The sequence below is a fragment of the Staurois parvus genome, unplaced genomic scaffold (genome assembly GCF_062004578.1).
Source record: "Staurois parvus isolate SC_StPar_1 unplaced genomic scaffold, SC_StPar_1.0 ptg000426l, whole genome shotgun sequence".
NCBI lineage: Eukaryota > Metazoa > Chordata > Amphibia > Anura > Ranidae > Staurois > Staurois parvus.
In genome coordinates this window covers 2,639,618-2,663,537 of record NW_028318222.1, presented here as the reverse complement: position 1 = coordinate 2,663,537, position 23,920 = coordinate 2,639,618, and the positions used below count along the sequence as shown (strand labels likewise).

Below are 23,920 nucleotides of genomic sequence, written 5' to 3'. Positions count from 1 at the left end.
TTTCATCAATTTTCCTCATCCGTCCACGACCAGGGAGATTAGCTACAGTGCCATGGGTTGCAAACTTCTTGATAATGTTGCGCACTGTGGACAAAGGCAAATCTAGTTCTCTGGAGATGGACTTGTAACCTTGAGATTGTTGATATTTTGCCACAATTTTGGTTCTCAGGTCCTCAGACAGTTCTCGTCTCCTCTTTCTGTTGTCCATGCTTAGTGTGGCACAGACAGACACACAATGCAAAGGTTAAGTGAACGTCTCTCCTTTTTATCTGCTTTCAGGTGTGATTTCTATATTGCCCACACCTGTTACTTGCCCCAGGTGAGTTTACAGGAGCATCACATGCTTGTAACATTCTTATTTATCCGCAGTTGTGAAAGGGTGCCAATACTTTTGTCCAGCCCATTTTTGGAGGTTTGTGTGACATTATGTCGAATTTGCTTTCTTTCCTCCCTTTTTTTGTTTTGTCCCAATACACACAAAGGGAATAAACATGTGTATAGCAAAACATGTGTTAATGCAATACGTTTCGTGAGAAATACATGATTTCCTGGAGAAATATCAAGGGTGCCAACAATTTCGGCCATGACTGTAAATAAATTGTGAGGAGAATAATGTTTTTTTAGACAACGAGTTTAATAGAAATGTTGAAAGGTTTTTTTTGTATGCGATTTGAAAGATTTAATAAATATTTGTAAAAAAAAAAGAGGAGTGATGATCACAGCACCATCCTGCCTAGGTTGTGCTAGACATCTGACCTGACAAAAAAAAAAAAAAAGACCAAGTACACCACTTCATGGAAACAGTATTCCCCAATGACAGTGGCCTCTTTTAGCAAGATAATGCACCTCGCTGCACTGCAAAAAATGGTTAAATGGTTTGGGGAACTCAACAAGTTTGAGGTACTGACTTGGCCTCCAGATCTCAATCCAATCAAGCATCTGTGGGATGTGCTGGAAAAACAAGTTCGATCCATGGACGCCTCACCTCACAACTTTCAGGACTTAAAGGATCTGCTACTGATAGTTTGGTGCCAGATACCACAGCATACTTTCCAGGGTCTAGTGGAGTCCATGCCTTGATGGGTCAAAGCTGTTTTGGTGGCAAAAGGGAACCTACTAAATATCAGGGTGGGTGGTAATAAAGTTATTGCTGATTGGTGTATTTTTATTGAGCAGAACTGGCCACATTGCAACTGGCTCCTGCAATTTTTAGGTGGATCTGAAATCATGGAAGGGGCATCAAAAATGCTCAGGTCATCATTAAAAAATAATTAAACCAATAACAAAAATGTAATCTGTTGCAGTGTCAAGATGTGGTGGCTACATTAGTTTTGGATTTTCTGGCTAAGAACATTTTTTAAACATACAGAAATTATCTGTTGATTTTCCCAGAAATACAATGTCCTTGTCACTTCCTGCGAGCTGAACTGGAAGCATTAAACAATGTTACCTTCCTTCTGAAAACTACTAATCCTATTCTACCCAATGTAATGGAGATGAACATGGACAAGTATGTTTGAAGTACAACCCGGGTGATAATCAAGACTTCTTACATTGATACAGTAAAATAGTGTAGTCACCCTAGGACAGGAAATGTGTTCTTTGTAGGATTACCAGGTGAAAATAACTGGAAAAAGACTAATGCTGCCACATAATCTAAGGGCTGGTAAACTAACATATATTTAGTTTTTGGGAGGTTTAGATAAATACTCTTAAGAGGAACTAGACCGACACCAATAAAGAGATTAGTCATGTTGACTAGAAGTCATCTCAGCCGGAACATTTCAAATGGAAAAATTCTAACCCATCAATCCTTGCAGCATTACAACATTGCATAAAATGGTTAAATGAAGGAAGATTTAATGCAAGACGGCATTTACATCTTCAAATTTTAGACCCAATCATTCAACAACTAAAAATGTGAAATCTCCAGGAAGGGAAAATTGTCTCCTCCACAGGTAGTGATATTCAGTTCTAGAATGCCACAAACGAGACAGCTTCATTATTCTAATAATGGCTTTGTGATTCCACCCAGTAAACTTTCAGAAGATTTCTTAACACAGCATTTAATACGTATAACACATCAACTGCTCAAAAGGATGACCCGCACTTACCTCCTAAAGAAATCACAATCATTGAGCTGCAGTTGAAGTTGACCAATGGCCTCTCGCTGTTCTTCAGTTACTTTCACGCACTCCTCCAAAGCATTTACCTTGGCAACTTGTTTCAAACTGTCCAAACCATCCTGATTAATTTTCTTTTGAACAGATTCCGCACTCACATCCTGTCAAAAAGAACATATTAAATAGCATTAATAAGCAAGGTTAGAAGCATTCAGAGAAGACATAAAACTAAGCCAGAGAACCTTTAAAAAGAACTTAAAAAATAACTAAAAAAGTAAAGAAAAAGCAATTTCCACTGCAAATTGACTCTCTTGTTTTAGGAGAAAGTCGAAGAAGGTCCAACGCAGATTACTGAAAGGAACATTTAGAGAACCTACAGACCATAAGACAGAGAGGAAACCTGTACTGATAGAGTATGGAAGCCAACACTGCTGACCTCCCTAAACCAAACTCTAGTTTTGACTTACCTTCCCCTATTCTTCTCCCTACTCCTTACCAACCACACTATTTAAAAAAAACCCCCAAAAAATCAACACACACTTTTTTTCTAGGTGTCCTTGGTCCAGTCATGTGATGTCATGGGTCCTCTTCCTCCAGCGGTGGGCAGATCCTGAACACTGCAGAGAGATGCTATGTAATAACATAGCTCCAATCTCTACATCATTCTTCTGTAAGCCAAGGCAGGAGTGATGATGTTCCCAGGAAGTGGGTTGAATGGTGCTGGAGAAACCCCAAAAGACCAAGGACATCCAGTGGACAAAAGGAATTACTTCAGGGGTCAGCACCAAGGTGAAGGCAAGTATTGCAGCTAAAGCTTCTTTTTCATACAACAACAAATTTTTAAAGAACCATCATTACAAATCATTTTATATAGTTTCCCACCCCTCACCTCCAACGGAACAAAGTACATGTAGTTTTTTATCCCATGTGGTTAGTTGCTTCCTCCTAAATCTTGTTATGACATCCAACCTTAAACCCCCCCCCTCCCCCCCCCAGCTCAGTAAACCAGATAACACCTTGGAAAGAAACTGACCCATAATAACTGCAGCTTGTCTCGGGCCCAGACAGGGGCGGACTGACCATTTGGAAACTCGGACGCTGCCTGAGGGCCTGGGGTCAGTAGGGGGCCCCATGAGATGCCCCTGGTACCTTTTTCATAGGCTTTTTTGAGTTTGGGCAAGGACACAGGGGCCCCATGATCTCCTATTGCCCGGGGGCCCCATGGGTTGTCAGTCCGCCCCTGGGCCCAGAAAACATTCCCTAAACAAGCTGCAGCACAGGAATGCAGAGAGACAGTGGTCGACTTGTCCCTTCTCCCTCATGTCTCAGTAAAGTGCTCTGAGCTGAGACAAGCTGCAGCTACAATGGATCCTTCTCCTTACAAGATGTCGTCGGACTTGCCAGATAAAGAGGGGGGCAGTTTGGACTATATCACGTGCTACATGTACTTTGTCCCATGGGGGGCAGAACAATCTAGAAAAAATTTGTAATGATATTTTTTCTTAAAATATTTATAGAAGCAAAGCTTTTAATTGCTATCTGCCTGGCTGTGAACCAGGTCTAGGAGTGACGTTTTTAAAAGGCGGAATAAAATATGAACTGCTTGCAAAGCTCCTAGACCAGCCTTTCTCTAATTTTTTAACCTGTTGAAACCCTTGAAATAACTTTCCAGTCTCTGGGAACTCCTGCCAAAAATTACTATACCTACAGTGCCTGATACAATAGTGTGGTGGTTCGAAGGAAGAATGATCCTTCCTCTTAAGGCTACTTTCACACTGATCCACCGCAAAAACGCATTGGCATTTTTACCGCTCTGAGTGTTTTTAAAAGGACATGTGACTTAAAAACTGCTCCAAAAACACTTCCCAGAGGCATTTTTGAGACACTTTTCAGGCGGTTTCCACCGATTTCAATGGGAGGAGTCGTTTCTGGGGCTACGCCAAAGATGCTGCAAGCAGAAGTTTTTATGCCGCACCGCAAGCACAATGCCTCAGTGTAAAAACATACATATACATTCAGATACATAGACAAGCATTTTTCTTGAGCTTTTTAGGTGCTTTTTTAACACAAAAACACTTCAAAAACTCCTCAGTGTGAAAGTAGCACACTGAAACAGTGAAAGGGAAAAATGTCTTCCTTATAGATAGCTAAATATATCATTGGTGTCAGAGGTTACATACCTGAGAGGCAAAAATTGCTCTACTCGCAAAGAACCCCTAGCAAAAAAAAAAAGTTGGGAAGCAGCGTAAAATCTACATAAAAGCAGAATGCATAAAATGCAAATCTCAAACCCATATTATCATCAATCAAACCCATAATTTAATCAATAGAAAACATAAAATGTTTAAAGGGATTATAAACCCTCACCTTGTAAAACAACCCATTCAGTTTAAAATAGAAATGGAACGCAAAACGTGTATTCATAAAAAAAAAAATTATATTATAAGTGATCAAATACAGTCTGTTCTCAGCTGCCTAAGGCCTCATGTGAGTTTAGGAGGTTTTGGTCTTTTTTTGCGAAAGCACATGACCTCAACAAAAATCTGTGTGTCCATGCAGACATAGGCTTTTATCAGAGTTCAGGAGCAGCAGGATTTAGGGGCAGTTAAACGTCCCTCTCCTGAACACAGAAGAATCTCGTTTAGGAAAGGAATGTTTTGACCAAAAGATGGCAAACACAGCAAAAACATGTGTAAATGCGCCTAAGTGATAGCCAAGTTTAACATTTGGGAGTTTACTCATTTTAATGGCAAGTACTATGGCCAATGAAATTAATAAATTCCAAGCGCTAAATGCGGCAAAAACATTTTACAGCTTTTTTATCGCATGTAGTGTTTTTCTGCAGCCAGGAAAATTACGTTTAAGGGTAGGCCAGTGTACGTGTAGTCTAAGAGCTAGGGGAGGAGGAGAAGCAGCAGCACACAGATCTTCCCAGTGAGAGGCTGTGCAGGGAAAGTCTGATTATTGGAAGAGAGCAGACTGAGTTCCTACCACAGCTAGAGAACTGAACACTGTGTTCTCCTGCCTAGTGTGGTCAGTTTTTAATAGGAAAGCAGAGGGTCTGGCAGGAACACCAGGGATTTCACACAAAGGAAGCAATACAAAGAGAACAGGATACTTCTCCATACTAGTACATGGAACAGCAGGCACATATCAGGAGTATGAAATGTTGGTTTTACATATTCTTTAAATAAGAAAAATGTACCATTTTAGGAAATTAATAAGGTTATTTAAAAATTGATGGCAACAAAACGTGTCTCAAAAACGTTTTGATAGGGTCATGTTTACCATGGTGTAGCACCCTTCTCTTTAAACACCACTCTGTAAATGTCTAGAAACTGAGGCAACCAGTTACTGGAGTTTTGGAAGAGGAATGCGGTCCATTCTTGCCTGATATAGGATTCTAACTGCTCAACAGTCCTGGCTCTGTCATAATTTTCATTTTAAAATGCACCAAATATTTTCAATTGGTGAAAGGTCTGGACTGCAAGCAGGCCAGTTAAGTAAATAAATTATTGTGCTGCGCTCCCTTCTTTGATCCACTCCTTAGTCCTCTGCCTTGATATTCCTCGTGTATAACATGTTGTTAGATTGCGCGATGACGTCACTGCCCCTCCCCAACGCGTTGCGCTACAGGGATTTCGTAGCTTCGTCCGGGGGATGTGTGACAATCCCTGTAGCGCAACGCGTTGGAGAGGGGCAGTGACATCATCGCGCAATCTAACAACGATACGGCGAGTACTGAGGGTGTGTTCACACACCATTCGTTTGATTCAGCTACAAGCTGCGGGAATTTTTATATATGCAAAGCGCTTTTGTTACTTTTAAAATGTGAGTGCAATAGAGAAGCACAATAAAAGGCTGTTTTACCCCTAGGATAAGGCACCATATCTTTTATTCCTTTTCTTACATGTTATACACGAGGAATATCAAGGCAGAGGACTAAGGAGTGGATCAAAGAAGGGAGTATCCCTCAGTCCTGCAGCCACACAGGTTCTCAACATCACAGCAAAGATTAGATCTTCATACAGAAGGAGAGTATATCCATCAAAGCTGGACATTCACTTTTGCACAGTGGGAGATAATGGTCATTTATTTAGAGACTTAACTTTTTGATGATTATTTTAAAAAAACATCACTCCTTATATAATTTTTATTTATCACTTCTTATTAACTTTTTTATTTTATTTATTAAATTACAATTTTTTTCACAGAGGGAAATTTGCACATTGCACATTGTCATAAGGATTGCACATTTTGTGATGTATTAGTAAGATATGAATTATTTTATATAATTAGCTACGTTCAATATTAATTTATATGTTTTCACAAATTTCAATCATGATACACCATTTATTTTTATATTTTATTTATTTATAAGCACATAGCACTTTTGATTTATTTGTTTTGTGGATATTATAGCGCGGTTAATATTTAAATTAATTTCTCAAAAATGCACATTAGAAGAGCGTGGGCTAATTAACCAGCGATCTAGTACTTATACCTTCATAATATACCTCAGTGGCTCGCAAGCTAATTTGTTTGTAAGCATTTTGGATCATGTTCAGATATGGCTTCTTCCTTGCATGATAGAGCTTTATCTTGAATTTTTGGTAGCACGGCAAACTGTGTTCACAGTGAATTTTGGAAGTATTCCTGAGCCTATGCAGTGATGTCAATCACAGAATCATGCCTGTTTTTATGTAGTGCCATCTGAAGGCCTGAAATCACAGGCATCCAATATTGTGTTTTGGCCTCATCCACTGTGCACAGATTTCTCCATATTTTTGGTATCTTTTGATGATACTATGTACTGTAGATTATATTTTTAAAGGCTTTGAAATTGTACGCTAAAGAACATTACTCTGAAATTGTTCTAACATTTTTCAACATAGCTTTTCACAGATTGGTGCACATCTGCCCATCTTTACTCCTGAGACACTCAGACTCTCTAAGATGCTCTTTTTATACCCAATCATGTTACTGACCTATTGCCAATTGCCCTTATTAGTTGTAACATTCTTCCAGCTCTTCCTTGTTAGCACCACTAGTTTTGCCAGCTTTTTGCTGCCCTGTCCCAAATTTTTAAGATGTGTTGCTGCCATCAATTTCAAAATTACCTTATTTTTTTCTTATAATTGTATTTTTTTTTCAGTTTAAACATTTGATGTATTTTCTATTTTTTTATTGTGAATACAATATGGGTTTATGAGATTTTCAAATCATCACTCTTTTTATATAGATTTTATGCAGCATCCCAAATTTTTTGGAATTGGGGTTGTACAACCCGATAGTAAAGTTTACAGTCATTTGTAATCCTTGATTTTACACAGGTGCACATGTCTACTTTCACTTAAAGTAGGGCTAAACCCAATTACTAAATTCTTTAAAGGCTTTAACATAATAATTTCAAAAATTATATTTAATCATTTAAAATCTGCAGCTTTTGTTAAATAAGCACTGGTGATCCTGCCATGAACATCCATGTTCAGGCACTTCCTGTCATGGAGTGATAGCGGTCTTCCATTTGTCCTCCAGCATTGTCACCTTCTCGCATGACCTCTGGTGGAGAATGCAAGCACTCCAGAGAAACGGTATGCAGTTGACACTAGGATGAGTGCAAGCAGCTGAAAGAGGTTGGAGGAGATGCAACAAACTGGTGACAAAGTTGACAAAAAAAAAAAATATTCTCATATACTTCAACCGGTAGTAAAAAAAACACTTGCTCACTTTCCTATAGGTAAGCTCAGGGCTGCTAGAAACCATGGGGCCCCATACCGCCACCCTGACAGCCCCCCCCCCTGTTGTTTACTATGTTATGAATGAACACAGTGAGTGATTGGTACCGATCATTGTGCTCATTCAGGAAAGGAAGGGGCTGGTAAATGTGATGTTTACTGGACCCTTCCCCCACCCTCTATCCTAAAGGATCCTTTTGTGTGCTTGTAGCTGTCGGTAGAAAGGAGAGGAAGGAAGCCGGCAGCACTGTGGGAGTGGGGGCACACGGGGGGGACTGGGCAGCAAGGGAAATCGTATGGTGCAGAGGATGATGGGTGCGGTGGAGGGTCAGTTACTGGAATCGATCCCCTATATGGCTCCCTTTGCAGCAGCTGAAAGCCAGTGGGAAGGAGAGGAGAAGAAGCCAGCTTTCAGCTGCTATAGAGAGAGCCATACAGGGGATCGGTTCCAGTAACTGCCCACCCCGCTTTGCCGATTACCCTCACTGTCCACATCAGATTCACCCAGCTGCCTAGGCCCCCCTGCTGGCCCGTACTGGAGGACTGGTGGTACTCCCTTATCCACAGCCCTGGGTAAGCTTATAATAAAGCTTCTCTGTAGGTATAAGGAATATCTCCTAAATGTGCACCGTTTAGGAGACATTCACTACTTTTGTAGCCAGTGATGTCATCAGCGCATACGCGCTGAAGGGAGGACATGCCATCTCTTCAGAGCGCTGTGCCGCAGCAATGGTTCCTGTGCGCATGACATCATTGCGGCTCAGCCATTCCAATGGCCGGAGCAAGAAAACCTGAAAGAAGACCGGGTGAAGATGGAAGCCCTGTCACTGGTGACAGATCGCCGCTGCAGGGCTTCATTTTAAGGTAAGTCTTTTATAATATGTTAGTATTATGCTGCAGGAGGATTTTTTTCCCAGAAAGTTTTTTACCACTTTCATGTCTTCCAGTATGTGGACCGTCTAGGAAACTTATGTACCACTGATAAAGGACAGCAGTTAACAAGAAAATGGTTTGGTGACAAACCAACTCATGGCTGCATTGGGGGAAAACACCTGATATCTGACTCACCCCTCCCTCTTCATTTGATGCATATATATTTATGTATAATTATTCAGTAAAGACAAGGCAAGTCACAAACTGTAAAGAAAGCAAAGGTTATGTAAGTGAAAAGTTTAAATGCTATTTATTTGAAAGCAAACTTTGTCAATGTTTTCATTGCCCCTGCTGTTTAACATGCAGAATAGCTGCATGCACTTTTATATAGGTATTCAGTAAAGATAAGACACATCGAAAATAAAGAAATTAAAGGTTACATTGTATAAGCAAAAGGGTTACAAAAAAAAAAATTCTGCAAACTTTCTCTGGAGTATCACTGCCCTCTGCTGTTCAACATGTAAAATAAAATGTCTAAACTAGGAAATTGAAAGAGAATTTAGTACTTGTAGTAAAAAAAATCCTTCCCCAACCTATCCACCACTAAAAAAGAATAGTTTGGGCTAAACAAATGTATACTTTGCCTTTGAAGTGTATTTTCAGAAAGCTAATATTTTTATTTTTTACAGCAGTGTTTGCCTTAAAGATGAACTCCAGCCAGATACAAGACACAAAATATTGCAGCTCTGTATTCATCAATACATCATTAAATGTAAACAATTATTTGATTTTAACCTGCTATCAGCCCTCTTTGTATAACAGAGCTCAGACTAGGAGCACATGTAGCCAATCAGTTGTAACAGTAGCGCTCATGTACTAAGAAATGTTGAGTGACATACTACCAGACTGCTGTTTCATCTCTCATTTCGCAGTCACAGGTTGGGGAAGGGATAAGACCTGTAGAGGTTACTTACCTGCAGCAGAGAAAAATCAGGTTGTCTTCCATTGCCAGATAGGGTTGTGCTGTGTGGCAGTACTGTATAAATTTCATAACTGGATGGGCAGAGATACAAATCCTCTAGAAGGTAAAACAGCTCCCATATACGTATCATCTCTATTTGTCTGACGTTGAAATTTAAAGCAATTGTTTATATGTCTTACATTTTTTCATGGTTGCTTTTTCTTATTTTGTTATAGCATTAAATATAGCGAATTGTAGTTTAGGGTAGGTCAGCAACAATACCTCTGCATTTCTTTTTGCAGCTCAGATAAGTTATCATGAATTGCAAACTCCAGCGCCACAGAAGAACCACACCCCCAAATAAATATATATAGTATGAATTGCTGCTGTACACTAGTGTAACACACCAAATAATATAAACCAAATAAACAGCGCAAATCGAAACTCACAAATAATATAAATAATAATAAATTATATAAAAAAAATCAAAAGATTATATATATATATATATATATATATATATATATATATATATATATATATATACACATACACACATAAATGTCCAAAAAAATTTGCGTCCAAAAAAAAAAAACATAAAAGTCCTTATTCCCAAATTCCTTAGTGCTCCAACCAAAAAAAAAAAAAAAACTTTCTCCTTTTAGTATGTACTTCCACCATCCACCAGTGCTGTAACCAACATAAACCGCACTCACCAGATACTGGTGATTTGCACACCTTTTAGGACTTTTAGGGATCCTATACCCCCTCTACAGCCTCCAGGACTCCTCCAGGTGACAGGTGTCTTGAGAGTGCCCTGTGAGAGGGGCGAAATGCCCTTCCGGTCTGCAGGCAACTTCCGGTGAGTGGAACGCACGCTAAGCGGTGCGTTCCAAGCGGCCATCTTTGATGTTGGTTAGAGAGACACTCTGTCATCCTCTGCTAGAAGGCTGTGAGGTTTCTGAAGCTGTCTGTGGAAGCTATGGGAACGATGTTTGGCCGTTTGAAGGCAAATAAACAATGCTTTTGATTTTGTGAAATGTGAGTGGCCTGGTATTATCATTATTAGTATAAAGAAGTATTACCAATATTACACTAAATACATTTTTTCTCTTGCACTACTGTGGAGCTGGTTGGAAGGATAAACTGATCCATATCTGGTGGAATGGAGTTTTTTTTTGGTTGGAGCACTAAGGAATTTGGGAATAAGGACTTTATATGTTTTTTTTTGTACATTTATTTCTATATATATATATATATATATATATATATATATATATATATATATATATATATATCTTCAGATAAGTTATCAGCCATATAAAAATGATAAAGTATATAAACCCTTCTTTACAGAAATTTTTTTGGAAACCTCTGTATAGTAACAGGGTCCCTTTAAAGCCAATCTCTTGTAAGTACAAAACAACAAATAAATGAGCGCTCCCAACCCTGTGAAGATCAAAGTCACAAGCCCAGGAACACATCAAATCAAAATTCCATTTAGTGTTGGGTTAAAAAGCATGACATATAGGAGTGCCCAGTCTCTTGTAAGTGTATCTTATAGAAGTATAGACAAAGTTTTGGATCACAGTTAGTCCTGCACTCCTATGACAGGTTTTCAGCCAACAGTGCACTGAAGCCTACTGTTGGCTGACGTCACAGAGCCGGTCTGAAAAGATCCCGATATGGTTGGGATCCACCCAGAAGCCTGGACCGGCAGCTGGCTCAGCCTCTCAGAAAGCCACTTAGAGCCTAAGCCAGCTGCTCCAGTTCCCTCCACAGCCCAGTGCTCCAGTGAGACCTGGAGGGGCAGAGTAGAGAGCCAGTGACTGATGAGTAGTGTTTGATTGCTCAGTTCTCAGTACACAGCCAGCAGGGGACAGATGAAACAACAGATCGATGCTGCATCCACCTAGGTGAGTATAATGGGTTTTTTTGTTTTTTCTAAAGCCCATGCTTCTCTGTTAAAGATATTTAAAAAATTACAAATCCCCTTCAATGTTTTACCTCTTCACTGTGATCCAAAGTGCAACTCTTTTCTACTGGTGAAGTGACACCATTCACTGCATGCTTGTCCACAGTGTATGAAGCAGCAATCAACTGGTAAAAAAACAAAAAAAAAACTATATGTAAAATTTTATTTTCACATCAGTCCCAGAGTTCACAAGTTAAAACCATTGGCAAAACAGTGAAACAATCAATGCCTACATATTAGCGCATTTGTCATGGCCCAAATTGTTTATCTGACAGCCTAATACATTTTTAGCACCTTGCTGTTGTAAAAGCAATTTTGTAACAAGAACACTGTAAAATGAAATCTAATTAAATTACCTTTTTCTTTTTTCTTCCTTTAGAACTTTTTCTTTCCTTTGTAATTTCTGACTTGCTGGGCTGCACTGGGGGCTGATCAGTAGGTGAGCACGAAGGCTTGTGAGGAAATGTAGACACTTCTAGATGAGGCTGTGTTTGGTCTTCTTTATCCTGTACTGCAAGTTTCATTGCATCTTCCACTGCACTTTCTGCTGCCTCTTGGGCTCTAAGTACCTCTGGGCCTTGCACTCCCTGTGCCAAAATGTTGAGCACTACATTCTCCACAACAACTTGCGGTGCATAATTGTCTGCATCTTGCTCTGAAGTTTTCACTGCTTGTATTTTGCCCTGCAAAGCTCCCTCTGAAGGAGCAGCTAAGGAATGTGTGGTAAGTTCTACTACACCAGAAGGATCCTCTAAATCCTTCTCTTTATCTTCCACTGTGTACTGTAAAGAAAGACCCACCACATTTTGCCTACATGGCTCTGGTGCATGCTGTGCTGAAGGTCTTTCTGCAGGTTGTACTGTAAGTTGAAGTGTATGCTCCACTGCAGATGGTACTACAGAATCAATTACAGTTGACATAGATGATCCTACTAAAGGCTGCACTGAAGCGTCCGCTGAAGACTTTACTGTAGTTTTCACTAAAGACTCTACTGGAGATGGCACTAAAGATCTAGTATCAGGCTGAACAATAGTCTCTGATGTAGGCTGCACTGAAGAACTTTCATTGGGTAGAACAAAAGGTTCTGAAGGCTCCACTGAAGATCTGGCACCAGGCAGAACAATAATCTCTGGTTCATGCTGCAGAGAAGAACTTGCATCGGTTTGAACAAAAGCCTCTGCTGAGGGTTGCACGGTAGGTCTTGCAGTAGGCGGAGCAGAAGGTTCTGCTGCAAGTTGCACAGAAGTCTTTGTTTCAGGCAACACTGAAGGTTCTAATGCAGTTAATGCTGAAACAACTTCTGCTGGTCTCGTAGCGAGATCCACACTAGGTTGCACTGAGGGCTGCAATAAACTTTTGGCCACAGGAAACACAGATGCTTCTGTAGATTCAATTAAAACTCTTGCCTCAAGCGAGGCAGAAGGCTCTTCTGCAGGTTGCACCAAAGGTCTTTCACCAGCATAAACAATAATTTCTGCTGCAGGATGCACTGAAGAACTTGCATTTGGTGGAATAAAAGGCTCTCCTGAAGGCTGCACTGAAGGCTTTGTACCAGGCAGAACAGTAAGCTCTTTTGCAGGCTGTACTGAAGGTCTTGCACCAGGCTGAATAGACAGATCTCCTGAAGGCTGCAGTATAGGTCTTGCAGCAGGTGGAACAGAAGGTTCTGCTGTAAGTTGCACAGAAGACTCTGTTTCAGGCAATGATGAAGGTTCTTCTGCAGTCAATTCTGAAACAACATCTGGTGGTCTCATAATAATATCTACTTCGGATTGCACTGAAGGCTCTGGTGCAGGCTGCAATAAACTATTGACAACAGGAAACATGGACAGTTCAGCAGGTTGAATTAAATCTCTTGCATCAAGTGAAGCAGAAGGCTCTTCTGAAGGTCTTTCACCAGCATAAACCGTAGTCTCTGGTGCAAGCTGAAATGAAGAACTTGCTTTGGGTGAAACAAAAGGCTCTTCTGAAGGCTGTGCTGAAGGCCTGGTACCAGGCAGAACAGTAAGCTCTGCTGTAGGCTGTACTGAAGTTCTTGCACCAGGCTGAATAGAAAGTTCTCCTGAAGGTTGCAATGGTCTTGCACCAGGCTGAACAGGAGTGTCTGGTGCAGGCTGCCCTGAAGAACTTGCATTGGGTGGAACAAAAGGCTGTCCTGAAGGCTGCAATGAAGGTCTGGAACCAGGCTGAACAGTAGGCTCTGCTGCAGGCTGTGCTGAAGGTCTTGCACCGGGCTGAACAGAAGGTTCTTCTGAAGCCTGCACTGCAGATTTTGCAGTAGGTGGAATAGAAGGTTTTGCTGCAAGTTGCACAGGATACTTTGTTTCAGGCAACACAGAAGGTTCTCCTGCAGTTAATGCTGAAACCACTTCTGAAGGTCTCATAGTAAGATCTACTGTGGGCTGTGCTGAAGGCTCTGGTGCAGGCTGCAATAAAACATTTGCCACACAAATCACGGGCGGTTCAGCTGCAGGATGGCTAAAATGCTCTGCTACTGGTAGCTCTAAAGGCTCCACTGGAAGCTCCATTGAAAATTCCTCTCTATATTGCACTGTTGACTCTTGGTACATAGGAAACTCTTCTGTCGTTTGCACTGAGGGCCACTGTGCAGGTTCTACTGCAGGATCTAGTGCTAGCTTTTCTTCAAAAGATGTTCTGTGTTTTAACCAAAGCTCACCTGCAGACTGGTCTGGAGGCTGCACTGACAACTCAACATCAGGATGTACTGCAGAATCTGGTGGAGGTGCTGGAACATTTACTGCCGGCTGCACTAAAGGCTCTATTGCAGCCTTCTCAGAATCCACTGAAGGCGGTACTGTGTGCTTTTCAATAAGTTGCACAGAAGGTTGCAAGGATGGTTCTAATGTGGATTTTTCAGCATGCCCTATTTTTTTCTTTGTCCCTTTCTTGGGTTTCTTTTTCTTGCTTTTATCAACCATGGGAGGCTGTTCTATTGCTTCTTTCAGATAGTCAAGTCGCTCCAAATAACTTTTCATTTTACACTGATACATGTCCAGGGCCTCCTGGATACGTACGACTTGGGGCGGAGAGGTGCTCTGCTTCACACCTTCTGCTACCTGAGACACCTCAGATAGGTCCTTCTGTAAGACTTCATACTGATTGCGTAGCTCCTAGAGGGCAAACAGAGGAAAATAGTATATACAGTATCACACAAAATAGCAGCAAAACAGAAAAACCTTTACAACTATACAAAACATTTTTACATTTTTTAATATTTTTTTTATAGCACAATTTAATGGTTTATAATCTTTTTATTTTTGATACATAGGCTGAAAAAAAAAAAAGTGAAGAATATGCGATTTTGTAGGTGTTTGTGAATAAAACAGTTAAAAACTTCCTTGTGCTGTCAGCACACTAGAGAGACAGACCGCTAATTTAACAGAGTACAGTGTTCTGGATCTCCAGTGCTCCAACACACCCTAGGCACAGTACTCCAATCAAGAATGCACATTCTCACTAAACAGCAATGTTGTTCAGGGGGCCCCAAGAGTTAATTGAATGTATCTGCTCAAGCTTCACAGGAGCCCCTAAACTTGGAGGGGCTCTATTATGTAAATACAAACTTCAGCTCTCACCAGTAAGTGGCTGTTTTTAATGTTTATTGACAGGTTTAATATAAGGAGGAATTGAACATGGTAATACTTTGGGCATATTGGCTACCTGATTTCTGGGTTTCCTTCAACCCAAAGGAAAATGAAATAAAGAAAAGACAGGAAAATAAAACAGAAAGGAGGAGAGGGAGCAGAATCACAGAAAGAAAAAATATAGCAAAGGAACCAAAAAAAAAAAAAAAGATTTTATATATATATATATATATATTTCTTCACCAGCCACTTTATCAGCTACACCTGCTCAATGGCTTGGTAACACAAATTGCTAATCAGCCAATCACATGGCAGAACCTCAATCCATTTAGGCATCTAGACATGATTAAGACAACTTGCTGGAGTTCAAACCCAGCAATAGGGAAGAAAGGGGGGGGTTTAAGTGACTTTGAACGTGGCATAGTTGTTGGTGCCAGACGGGCTGGTCTGAGTATTTCACAAACTGCTGATCTACTGGGATTTTCACGCACAACCATCTCTACGATTTACAGAGAATGGTCCGAAACAGAAAATATCTAGTGAGTGGCAGCTGTGTAGACAAAAAAGTCTGGTTGATATCAGAGGAGAAATGGCAGACTGGTTTCTGCAAAATTCAGATGGTAGGGTCAGAATTTGGCGTAAACAACATGAAAGCACGGATCCATCCTGCCCTGTATCAACGATTCAAGCTGGTGATGGTGTGGAGGGTATTTTCTTGGCACTAGCAAGGTGTACCTAATAAAGTTTCTGCGTGTGTGTGTGTATATATAATATATATATATATATATATATATATATATATATATATACACACACACACACACACACATATATACATACACACACACACACACATATATATATATATATATATATATATATATATATATATATATATTATTATTACTACGAGTTTATATAGCGCCAAAGGGTTTGCTCAGCGCTGTACAATAGGGGGGACAATACATGGCACAGTACAACAACAAACAACGTACGAGGGATAAGAGGGCCCTACTCTTACGAGCTTACAATCTAGGAGGGAGGGGGTAAAGGTACAGTAGGAAGTGGCTGAGGGGGATGAAGTGGTGGGAGGAATGAGGGAGGATGGCCGTTAGGTGAGGGTGGGGTAGGCTTCCCTGAAAAGATGGGTTTTGAGGGAGCGCCTGAATGTGAATAGGGAAGGCGACAGTCTGATGGATTGGGGCAGTGAGTTCCAGAGGATGGGGGAGGACCTGGAAAAGTCCTGCAGTCGTGCATGGGAGGAGGAGACCAGGGAGCAGGATAGGAGGAGGTCCTGTGAGGAGCGAAGGGTACGGGTAGGGTGGTACTTGGTGATCAGGTTGGTGAGGTAGTCAGGGGCAGTGTTGTGAACGGCTTTGTAGGTCAGGGTTAGGAGTTAAAATTTGATGCGTTGGGCAATCGGGAGCCAGTGGAGGGAGAGGCAGAGGGGGGTGGCAGAGGTGGGGCGGGTGGTGAGGTGGATGAGTCTGGCAGCTGAGTTCAGGATGGTCTGGAGCGGGGAGAGCCTGCACTTGGGTAGGCCAGTGAGGAGGGAGTTGCAGTAGTCAAGGCGTGAGATGATGAGGGAGTGTACTAGAAGTTTGGTGGTGTCTGGGGTGAGGAAGGAGCGTATCTTGGCAATGTTGCGAAGATGGAGCCTGCATGTGTTTGTGAGTGATTTGACATGCGGTTGGAGGGAGAGGTTTGCGTCAAGAATGACGCCAAGGACTTTGGCTTGCGGGGCGGGAGTGATAGTGGAGTTGTTGGTGATGATGGATAGGATGGGGGGGGGGGTGTTGGCAGGGGGAAAGATGAGGAGCTCGGTTTTGGAGAGGTTGAGCTTGAGAAAATGTAGCGACATCCAGTCTGAGATGTCATTTAGGAGGTGAGTGATGCGGGCGGAGATAGTGGGGGTGAGGTGAGGGGTGGAGAGGTAGATTTGGGTGTCGTCAGCATAGAGGTGATAGTTGAAGCCGTGAGATTGTATGAGTTTGCCCAGGGAGGAGGTGTAGATGGAGAAGAGAAGGGGTCCAAGGACAGAGCCCTGGGGGACCCCAACAGAGAGGGGGAGGGAGGGGGAGGTGACACCATTGTAGGTGACACTGAAGGAGCGTCGGGATAGGTAGGATGAGAACCAAGAGAGAGCAGTATCTCCGATGCCAAGGGAGAGTAGTTTATTAAGGAGGAGGGGGTGGTCAACTGTGTCGAAGGCCGCAGAGAGGTCCAGGAGAAGGAGGACAGAGTAGTCGCCCTTGGCTTTGGCGTTGAGTAGGTCGTTAGTGATTTTGAGGAGGGCAGTTTCAGTGGAGTGTAGGGGACGGAAGCCGGACTGTAGAGGGTCAAGGAGGTTATTGTCTGTAAGGTGGGCGCTTAGGCGATCGTAGACTATGCGTTCAAGGAGCTTGGAGGTGAGTGGCAGCAGAGAGATGGGTCTGAGGTTGTTGGGGTCCGCGGGATCCAGGGAGGGCTTTTTGAGGATGGGGGTGATATGCGCGTGCTTTAGGGGGGAGGGGAATACACCAGTAGAGAGGGAGAGATTGAAGATGTGGGTGAGGGAGCGGATGAGGGAAGAGGGGGGTGACCGGAGGAGTTGAGAGGGGATAGGGTCCAGGGGGCAGGTAGTGAGGCGGGCTTTTGAGAGGACTTTGGCGACTTCCTCAGTAGTGACAGGGCTGAGGGAGTGCAGTGCGGCGGGGGGTTATGGTGGGCGGGGCATTGGGAGAGGAGGGGGGCAGTGCGGTTGTGAGGGCAGAGGAGGGGGGAGATGAAGGGGTGACGGGGGCGAGGAGGCTAGGTGGGGAGGTAGATTGCAAGTTGACGATGTCCTTACGGATAGCGTCAATCTTGTTGTGGAAATGGGTGGCAATCTCGTGGGCGGTGAGAGAGGTACTGAGTGGAGGAGGGGGGGGGGGGGGGTGGAGAGCAGGGAGTTGAAGGTGGAGAAGAGTCGGCGGGGGCAGGAGGAGAGGGTGTTTATTAGGTTAACAAAGTAGGCCTGCTTGGCGGCGTGGAGGGAGGAGGTGTATATTATATTAGAGCATGCGAGGTATAAGTGTTTTGTTTATCCAGAAGACACATGCGCACACAAAAAAAACAAAAATAACATAGTATTTAATGAGCAGGCTTTTTAAAATAGGAGTATAAAATTCAAAAAGGCAAAAAAAAATAAAGAGGATGCTTGCAGGATTTTAGGTCTACATGAAAGTGATGGACATCAATGTGTAGGGCCCACCTGAATAGCTTAAGAGGATAACTGCCCTATCTCAGAGGAGTTTTGGAAGATTTCTTCCCATGTTCCTTTCTACAAATATAAGACATTAGAATCTCCCTTTGTGACTTTATTACTAGCTTCCTTCCAAGTGATAAATGAACCAAGTTGCATTGCAAAAAGGCTCCTCTGAAAAAAAAAAAAAAAATTAACTAGCCCTGTTTCAAGACAATTTTCTTCCTGAATAACGTGTATTTGAAAGGTTATAGATCCAGGAGCCTTCCTAATTGAGCAATGTTCTATGGAGAAATGTATTATCTCAGACAAATTGCACCTGTAATTTCTGCCTCTTCAGTTCGCATGGTGCGTTTTCCCGTGATGAGCCAGTAAAATTAAGAAGCTCTTCATAAAAACTTGTCATTTTGTTATTCAGGGCACTGGAGAGACTGTCATAGTGGTGTTCTTCTTCGATGTGGCTTTTCAGAGTCTGCACAGTATGCTGTAAGTCAGAAGAGAAAAATGAGTGACAACTTATATCCCGGAGACAGCTAAGTGTTTCATGGTGAAGCCCTTAACAAAAATATTGGGTGGAGGATTGGGTTATACCAATTTTTTTTTTACTGGATGGGATCAGGTAGGACTAGAACTACTGTTAGGTTTGTATTTCTGTCTGTGCGATTTCTCTTTTTTTTGGTCATGGTGACCACTGCCAACAAGACACAAAGATAAGAAATCCAATATATTTGAGTTGTTGGAGCAATAATAGAGAGGAAGTCTTCCAATGGGGGTGCTGTTCTGGTTACAACCAAGAGAGGATTATCTTTACTGTTGTCTCAGAGAGAAAGAATGAAAATCTACCCAATGGAACACAGACATTATTTAAAAAAAAAAACAAAAAACTTAGGGTTTTAGAGCTTGTTTACACTTGCATCAAAATGTGGCATTGGACACGCTTTTTTAAAGCACTCTGAATGTCAATCAAAGCACATGTCAATAAATACAAATTGTAGGCTTACAATTCTGTTTACACGTTGTGTTTGCTTTGCTTCAAATATTATTCCCCATACAACCTTCTTGGGTCTCCAAAGCCGAAAGGAGTCTAGGCAGAACTCACTTACAGCACCTGCAGTTTTAGAGAGGCTTTTATTCAGCTTTAGCTTTGTTTTGTAGGTTTTGCATGTATGAGATAGCCCAGGATGCAATGGGAAACCAACAAGTGAACTGGAAAGACATCAGCAGCAGTCATTTCCGGCTCATGTATACATTCTGGGAGCATCTGGTGCAGGCATCACATCTGGTTTGCAGGTTGAAGCAGCAGGAAGGTTAGCAGGGTCAAGACTGGAGCAGAGCAACTAGCAGATGGTACACATGGTGTGCAACATGAGAAGAATATATAGTGTACTACCGAGTGGGGCATCAGCCGCTGGCTATCCCCACTTCAGTCGATCCTGAATACGGCTGCCAGACTCATTCACCTTTCCAACAGCTCCGTTTCTGCCACCCCCCTCTGCCAATCCCTCCACTGGCTTCCGATTGCGCAACGGATCAAATTCAAAATCCTAACACTGACGTACAAAGCTGTCCACCATACTGCCCCGAACTACATCACCGACCTAATATTCAAGTACCGCCCAGCACGCACACTCCGCTCCTCACAAGACCTCCTTCTCTCTAGTTCCCTGGTCTCCTCCTCCCATGCCCGCCTCCAGGACTTCTCCAGGGTGTCACCCATCCTCTGGAACTCCCTGCCCCAACCCATCAGATTATCACCTACTCTCCTCTCCTTCAGGCGCACCCTGAAAACCCATCTCTTCAGGGAAGCCTACCCCACCCCCTGCTAACTTGCCGACCTCCTCCACTCTACCTACCACTCCATCCCCCACAGCTATCTCCTCCTGTACTACCATCCCCTCCCTCCTAGATTGTAAGCTCGAAAGAGCAGGGCCCTCAATCCCCTCATGTTTTGCATTGTATTGGTATTGTTCTGTCACATGTTCTTTCCCCCTTTGTAATGTACAGCGCTGAGCGAACTATTGGCGCTTTATAAATACTGTATAATAATAATCAGCAGAGCTGGGGGTACGTCTGACTAAACGATGGTACTAATAAGCTGGGGATCTGCTGAACAGGGGTACTAAAGAGCTAGGGATCTGTTGAGTGGGGTACTACTGCATTGGAGTCCTGTTGGGCCCCTTTAAAACAAATTGAAATTCAACATACACACAGGGCATTTGCCAAGCTTTATTAAAGCTTCAAAAAAACAACACCGAAGCATCACAGACGCAGCAAACACGCATCAAGAAAGCATGTTAAAGCGGTAGGAGCTTTAATGTGTGGTAAAGTTGAAGCAAGTGTAAATGAACCCTGTCAAAGGTCTCCAAATCCTTAGACACATGTAGACAGGCAGGTAAGTGAACTATGCTGGAACAGTGAACAGTACTCACAGATCAGTGAACTGCAGCAACAGAGCACGGAGGGGGTGAAAGCAGTATAATAACACAACAGATGTGCAAGTGTGTGGATATTAACTAGTGTATGGGTGACCAAAATATATATAGGTACTTTATAGCGAACAGCTCAAATGGAATAACGGTCACATTAGCTTCTTCTGAAAACATCGGTTCCACTTGCTTTAAGCCTCCTCCTACAGGTTCACTACTTGGAGAGCAGCTATAAACATTCAAAAGGCAGCAAAAAGTCAAATTCCCAACCCCATGTTTAATGTGAATAAACAACCACTAAATAGCAAAGCTAAATGATCATCCTGACAACTGTGTTTCAAGAGATATTGGTGACTGCAGTGCCCTTACTTCTACTACTGTAGATCCAAGTACAGGTAAGTTTGAAATTCAAGGTGGTGAAGGTAATGAAGCAAACACAGAGAAGCACCATAGCGGAAACCAAGGAAGGACTGGAGAATCAGAAGCCTCACGTCATTAATTTAGGAGTCTAAATGTCAAAAGCCAATATGTTTATGGACAGTAACAAGTCCTCTTCATTGGGTTCAAAATACTGGTGGAAATGAAATGATAGACTTCAAACAGAGAGAGGTTTGAATGCTACAAAAGTAATTTCATATGGTGTAACCTGCATGTTTCAGCAGCTGTTTTTTTTTTTTTTTTTTTTTTTTACAGAGAGCTCTCTACAAATACCAGCTGATGAATCCTGTTGCTTACAGAATATAAACTTGCTCCGGTATCTATAAACCCATCAGAGCAGGGGTGTCCAACGTGCAGACCAATTCGGCTATGAATGTAAAATTGTAAACTTACTTAAAAATGTTGATGATTTTTTTAATTCTTTATTTAAAGGTTTGCATCAGGCTGAGTCAATTAAGAAACAATGAACAGACAAGCACACCTTTGATTTTTTTTCTTAAATTTCTGTAAAAATGTGTTTACAATTAGCAAACACATATGGCTAGAGAGTTTTTTTTTTTTTTTTTTAACTTTTATTAGTTTTACCTTCGAAAATAACAATATTCCACTTTTCTCAATCACACCTTAATCAAGTCATCAGTTTTTGGCAGCACCTATACTTGTGAGCAACTATTTAAAAGGATGAAGCACATGAAGAGAGCACCTTGAGAATTAATTGAGAATTGCTACTCCATCCATCGAACCAGATATTGAAGCGTTGGATTATCAAAAACCATGTCAAATATAGCACTCATTTATGTTGCCCTCTTATTTTTAGAACAAAAAATATTGCAAAAAAGGTGAAGTTTTTTTTACTTAGATAGGTACATTATCTCTATCAGTGATCATTAACTTGTGATCTGTCCGTCTCTTTCTGCTTATCAGCTGTCCTTATTGTATTTCGTGTGTGACCCAAGACAATTCCTTTTCTTCTAATGTGGCCCAGGAAAGTCAAAAGGTTGGACACCCCTGCTTTAGGGTGTAATTTCTCCACCAGTACTTTGAACCCTGATGAAGGGGGCATGGACTGGTCTTTAAACCCCTTGGCTTGTGACTTTTATGCTAAAATAAATTATTTTGGACTCCTAAACCATTGGTATGACATTTCTAATTCCCTCACACCTTCTGTATTTATACTAGGATGGGTTGACAATAAAGGAAAGATTGACAAAAAATGTAAGAAGCTTGCCTGCAATTCTTGCATGAAGCTGTCATGAAGCTGTGCGATATCCAGCAACTGACTATTCTGACCCTGGAGAGACCCATCAGAGCCTGTAGCTGCATTTGACTCTTCCAGTAAACCACAAAGCTCCTGACCATCCTGCAGAAGAAGCATAAAGCTGTCCAGTTGCCTTATTTTTTCTTTCTGCCCTGGCTGCAGCTCAGTGTTGAGGTTCTCTCGCCTCTCCTTCAGTTCTGACAACCTGAAATGGAGAGTCCTTAACTGTTCACTCTGTTGGACTCCTGGCAGATTGGGCTGCAATTCAGTCTGGAATTCAATCCTGCTAATGAAAGAAAAGAAGAGCCTTGTGAAGACAAGTAATTCAGTAATGTACAGCACTGAGCAGATACTCTGAACAGTATGTTACCTCTCTGGTTCTGATGGTAAAGCTGGGGAATCTTGTTGCCTGTTACTCATTGGGGTCTCATCCATACATTCAACTCTTCTTTCTGTCTCTGCCCCTCCATTTACATACTGTTCCAACAAAAAAGGAATTTCCTGGGTTTAATTTACCTAAACTACAGAGGCTTAAACAAGATCAAATATAAGATCACTATCTTGGCATATTGTCCAGGGAATATGTATGGGCATATGGTAATAGTAATCATGAACCTTTCAGCTTGATACATAGACATTTACTCTTGTGTTTGGAATTTTAGGTCCTTGCCCAGGGTCACAATTCAACATCATGGTGCCTTGGGCATCTCCAAAAGGCATTTCTGCCCCTTGTGTCATGTGATTATTTCAAAGCATGCTACTGCTACAATTAACTAATGAATGCAGGGGGCGGTCTGCATTATATGCCTTAGATTGTACGCCCCTTGAGGGTTAGGGACTGATGTGAATGTACAATATGTAAATGTAAAGTGCTGCGCAAATCGACAGCGCTATATAAGTACCTGAAATAAATAAAATAAATAAATATGTAAAACTACTTGTTAATTTCACAGACCACTTACTAGGTGGTTTCAGATTAACAAAAAAAATATAGAGTCTTCTGACTCTCAACATCCACAGGACCCATTTCATTACAGTTGTCTGGGTGGACAAACAAAATAGGGAAAAGTTCTCAAATTTGTGAATGTAGGCTTGGTGTTGCCCCCTCCAATTCCACTCCTCCAGGCACTTCCCACAAGGACCATTATGGAAATACAATATAGTCATGTTTTTGACACCAATATTTTAGCGCTGATAGACATTGGCAGCAAAAAAAAAACAAAAAGAAAAAACAGCACCACACAACACTTCTAAATGCAAATGATAATTATAACTGAGCACCTGAAGGAAAAGAGATGCA

General features: G+C 41.8%; 1 protein-coding gene across 1 annotated transcript in view; it reads right to left on the bottom strand.

The window, feature by feature from the left end:
• SYNE2 (spectrin repeat containing nuclear envelope protein 2) overlaps positions 1-23,920 on the bottom strand; it is a 503,718-nt gene that overhangs the window by 277,651 nt on the left and 202,147 nt on the right. The window contains 6 exon segments of the mRNA XM_089687495.1: positions 2,115-2,284; positions 11,703-11,795; positions 12,027-14,801; positions 18,818-18,982; positions 22,591-22,906; positions 22,991-23,097. Coding sequence (XP_089543621.1) covers positions 2,115-2,284; positions 11,703-11,795; positions 12,027-14,801; positions 18,818-18,982; positions 22,591-22,906; positions 22,991-23,097 — 3,626 coding nt within the window.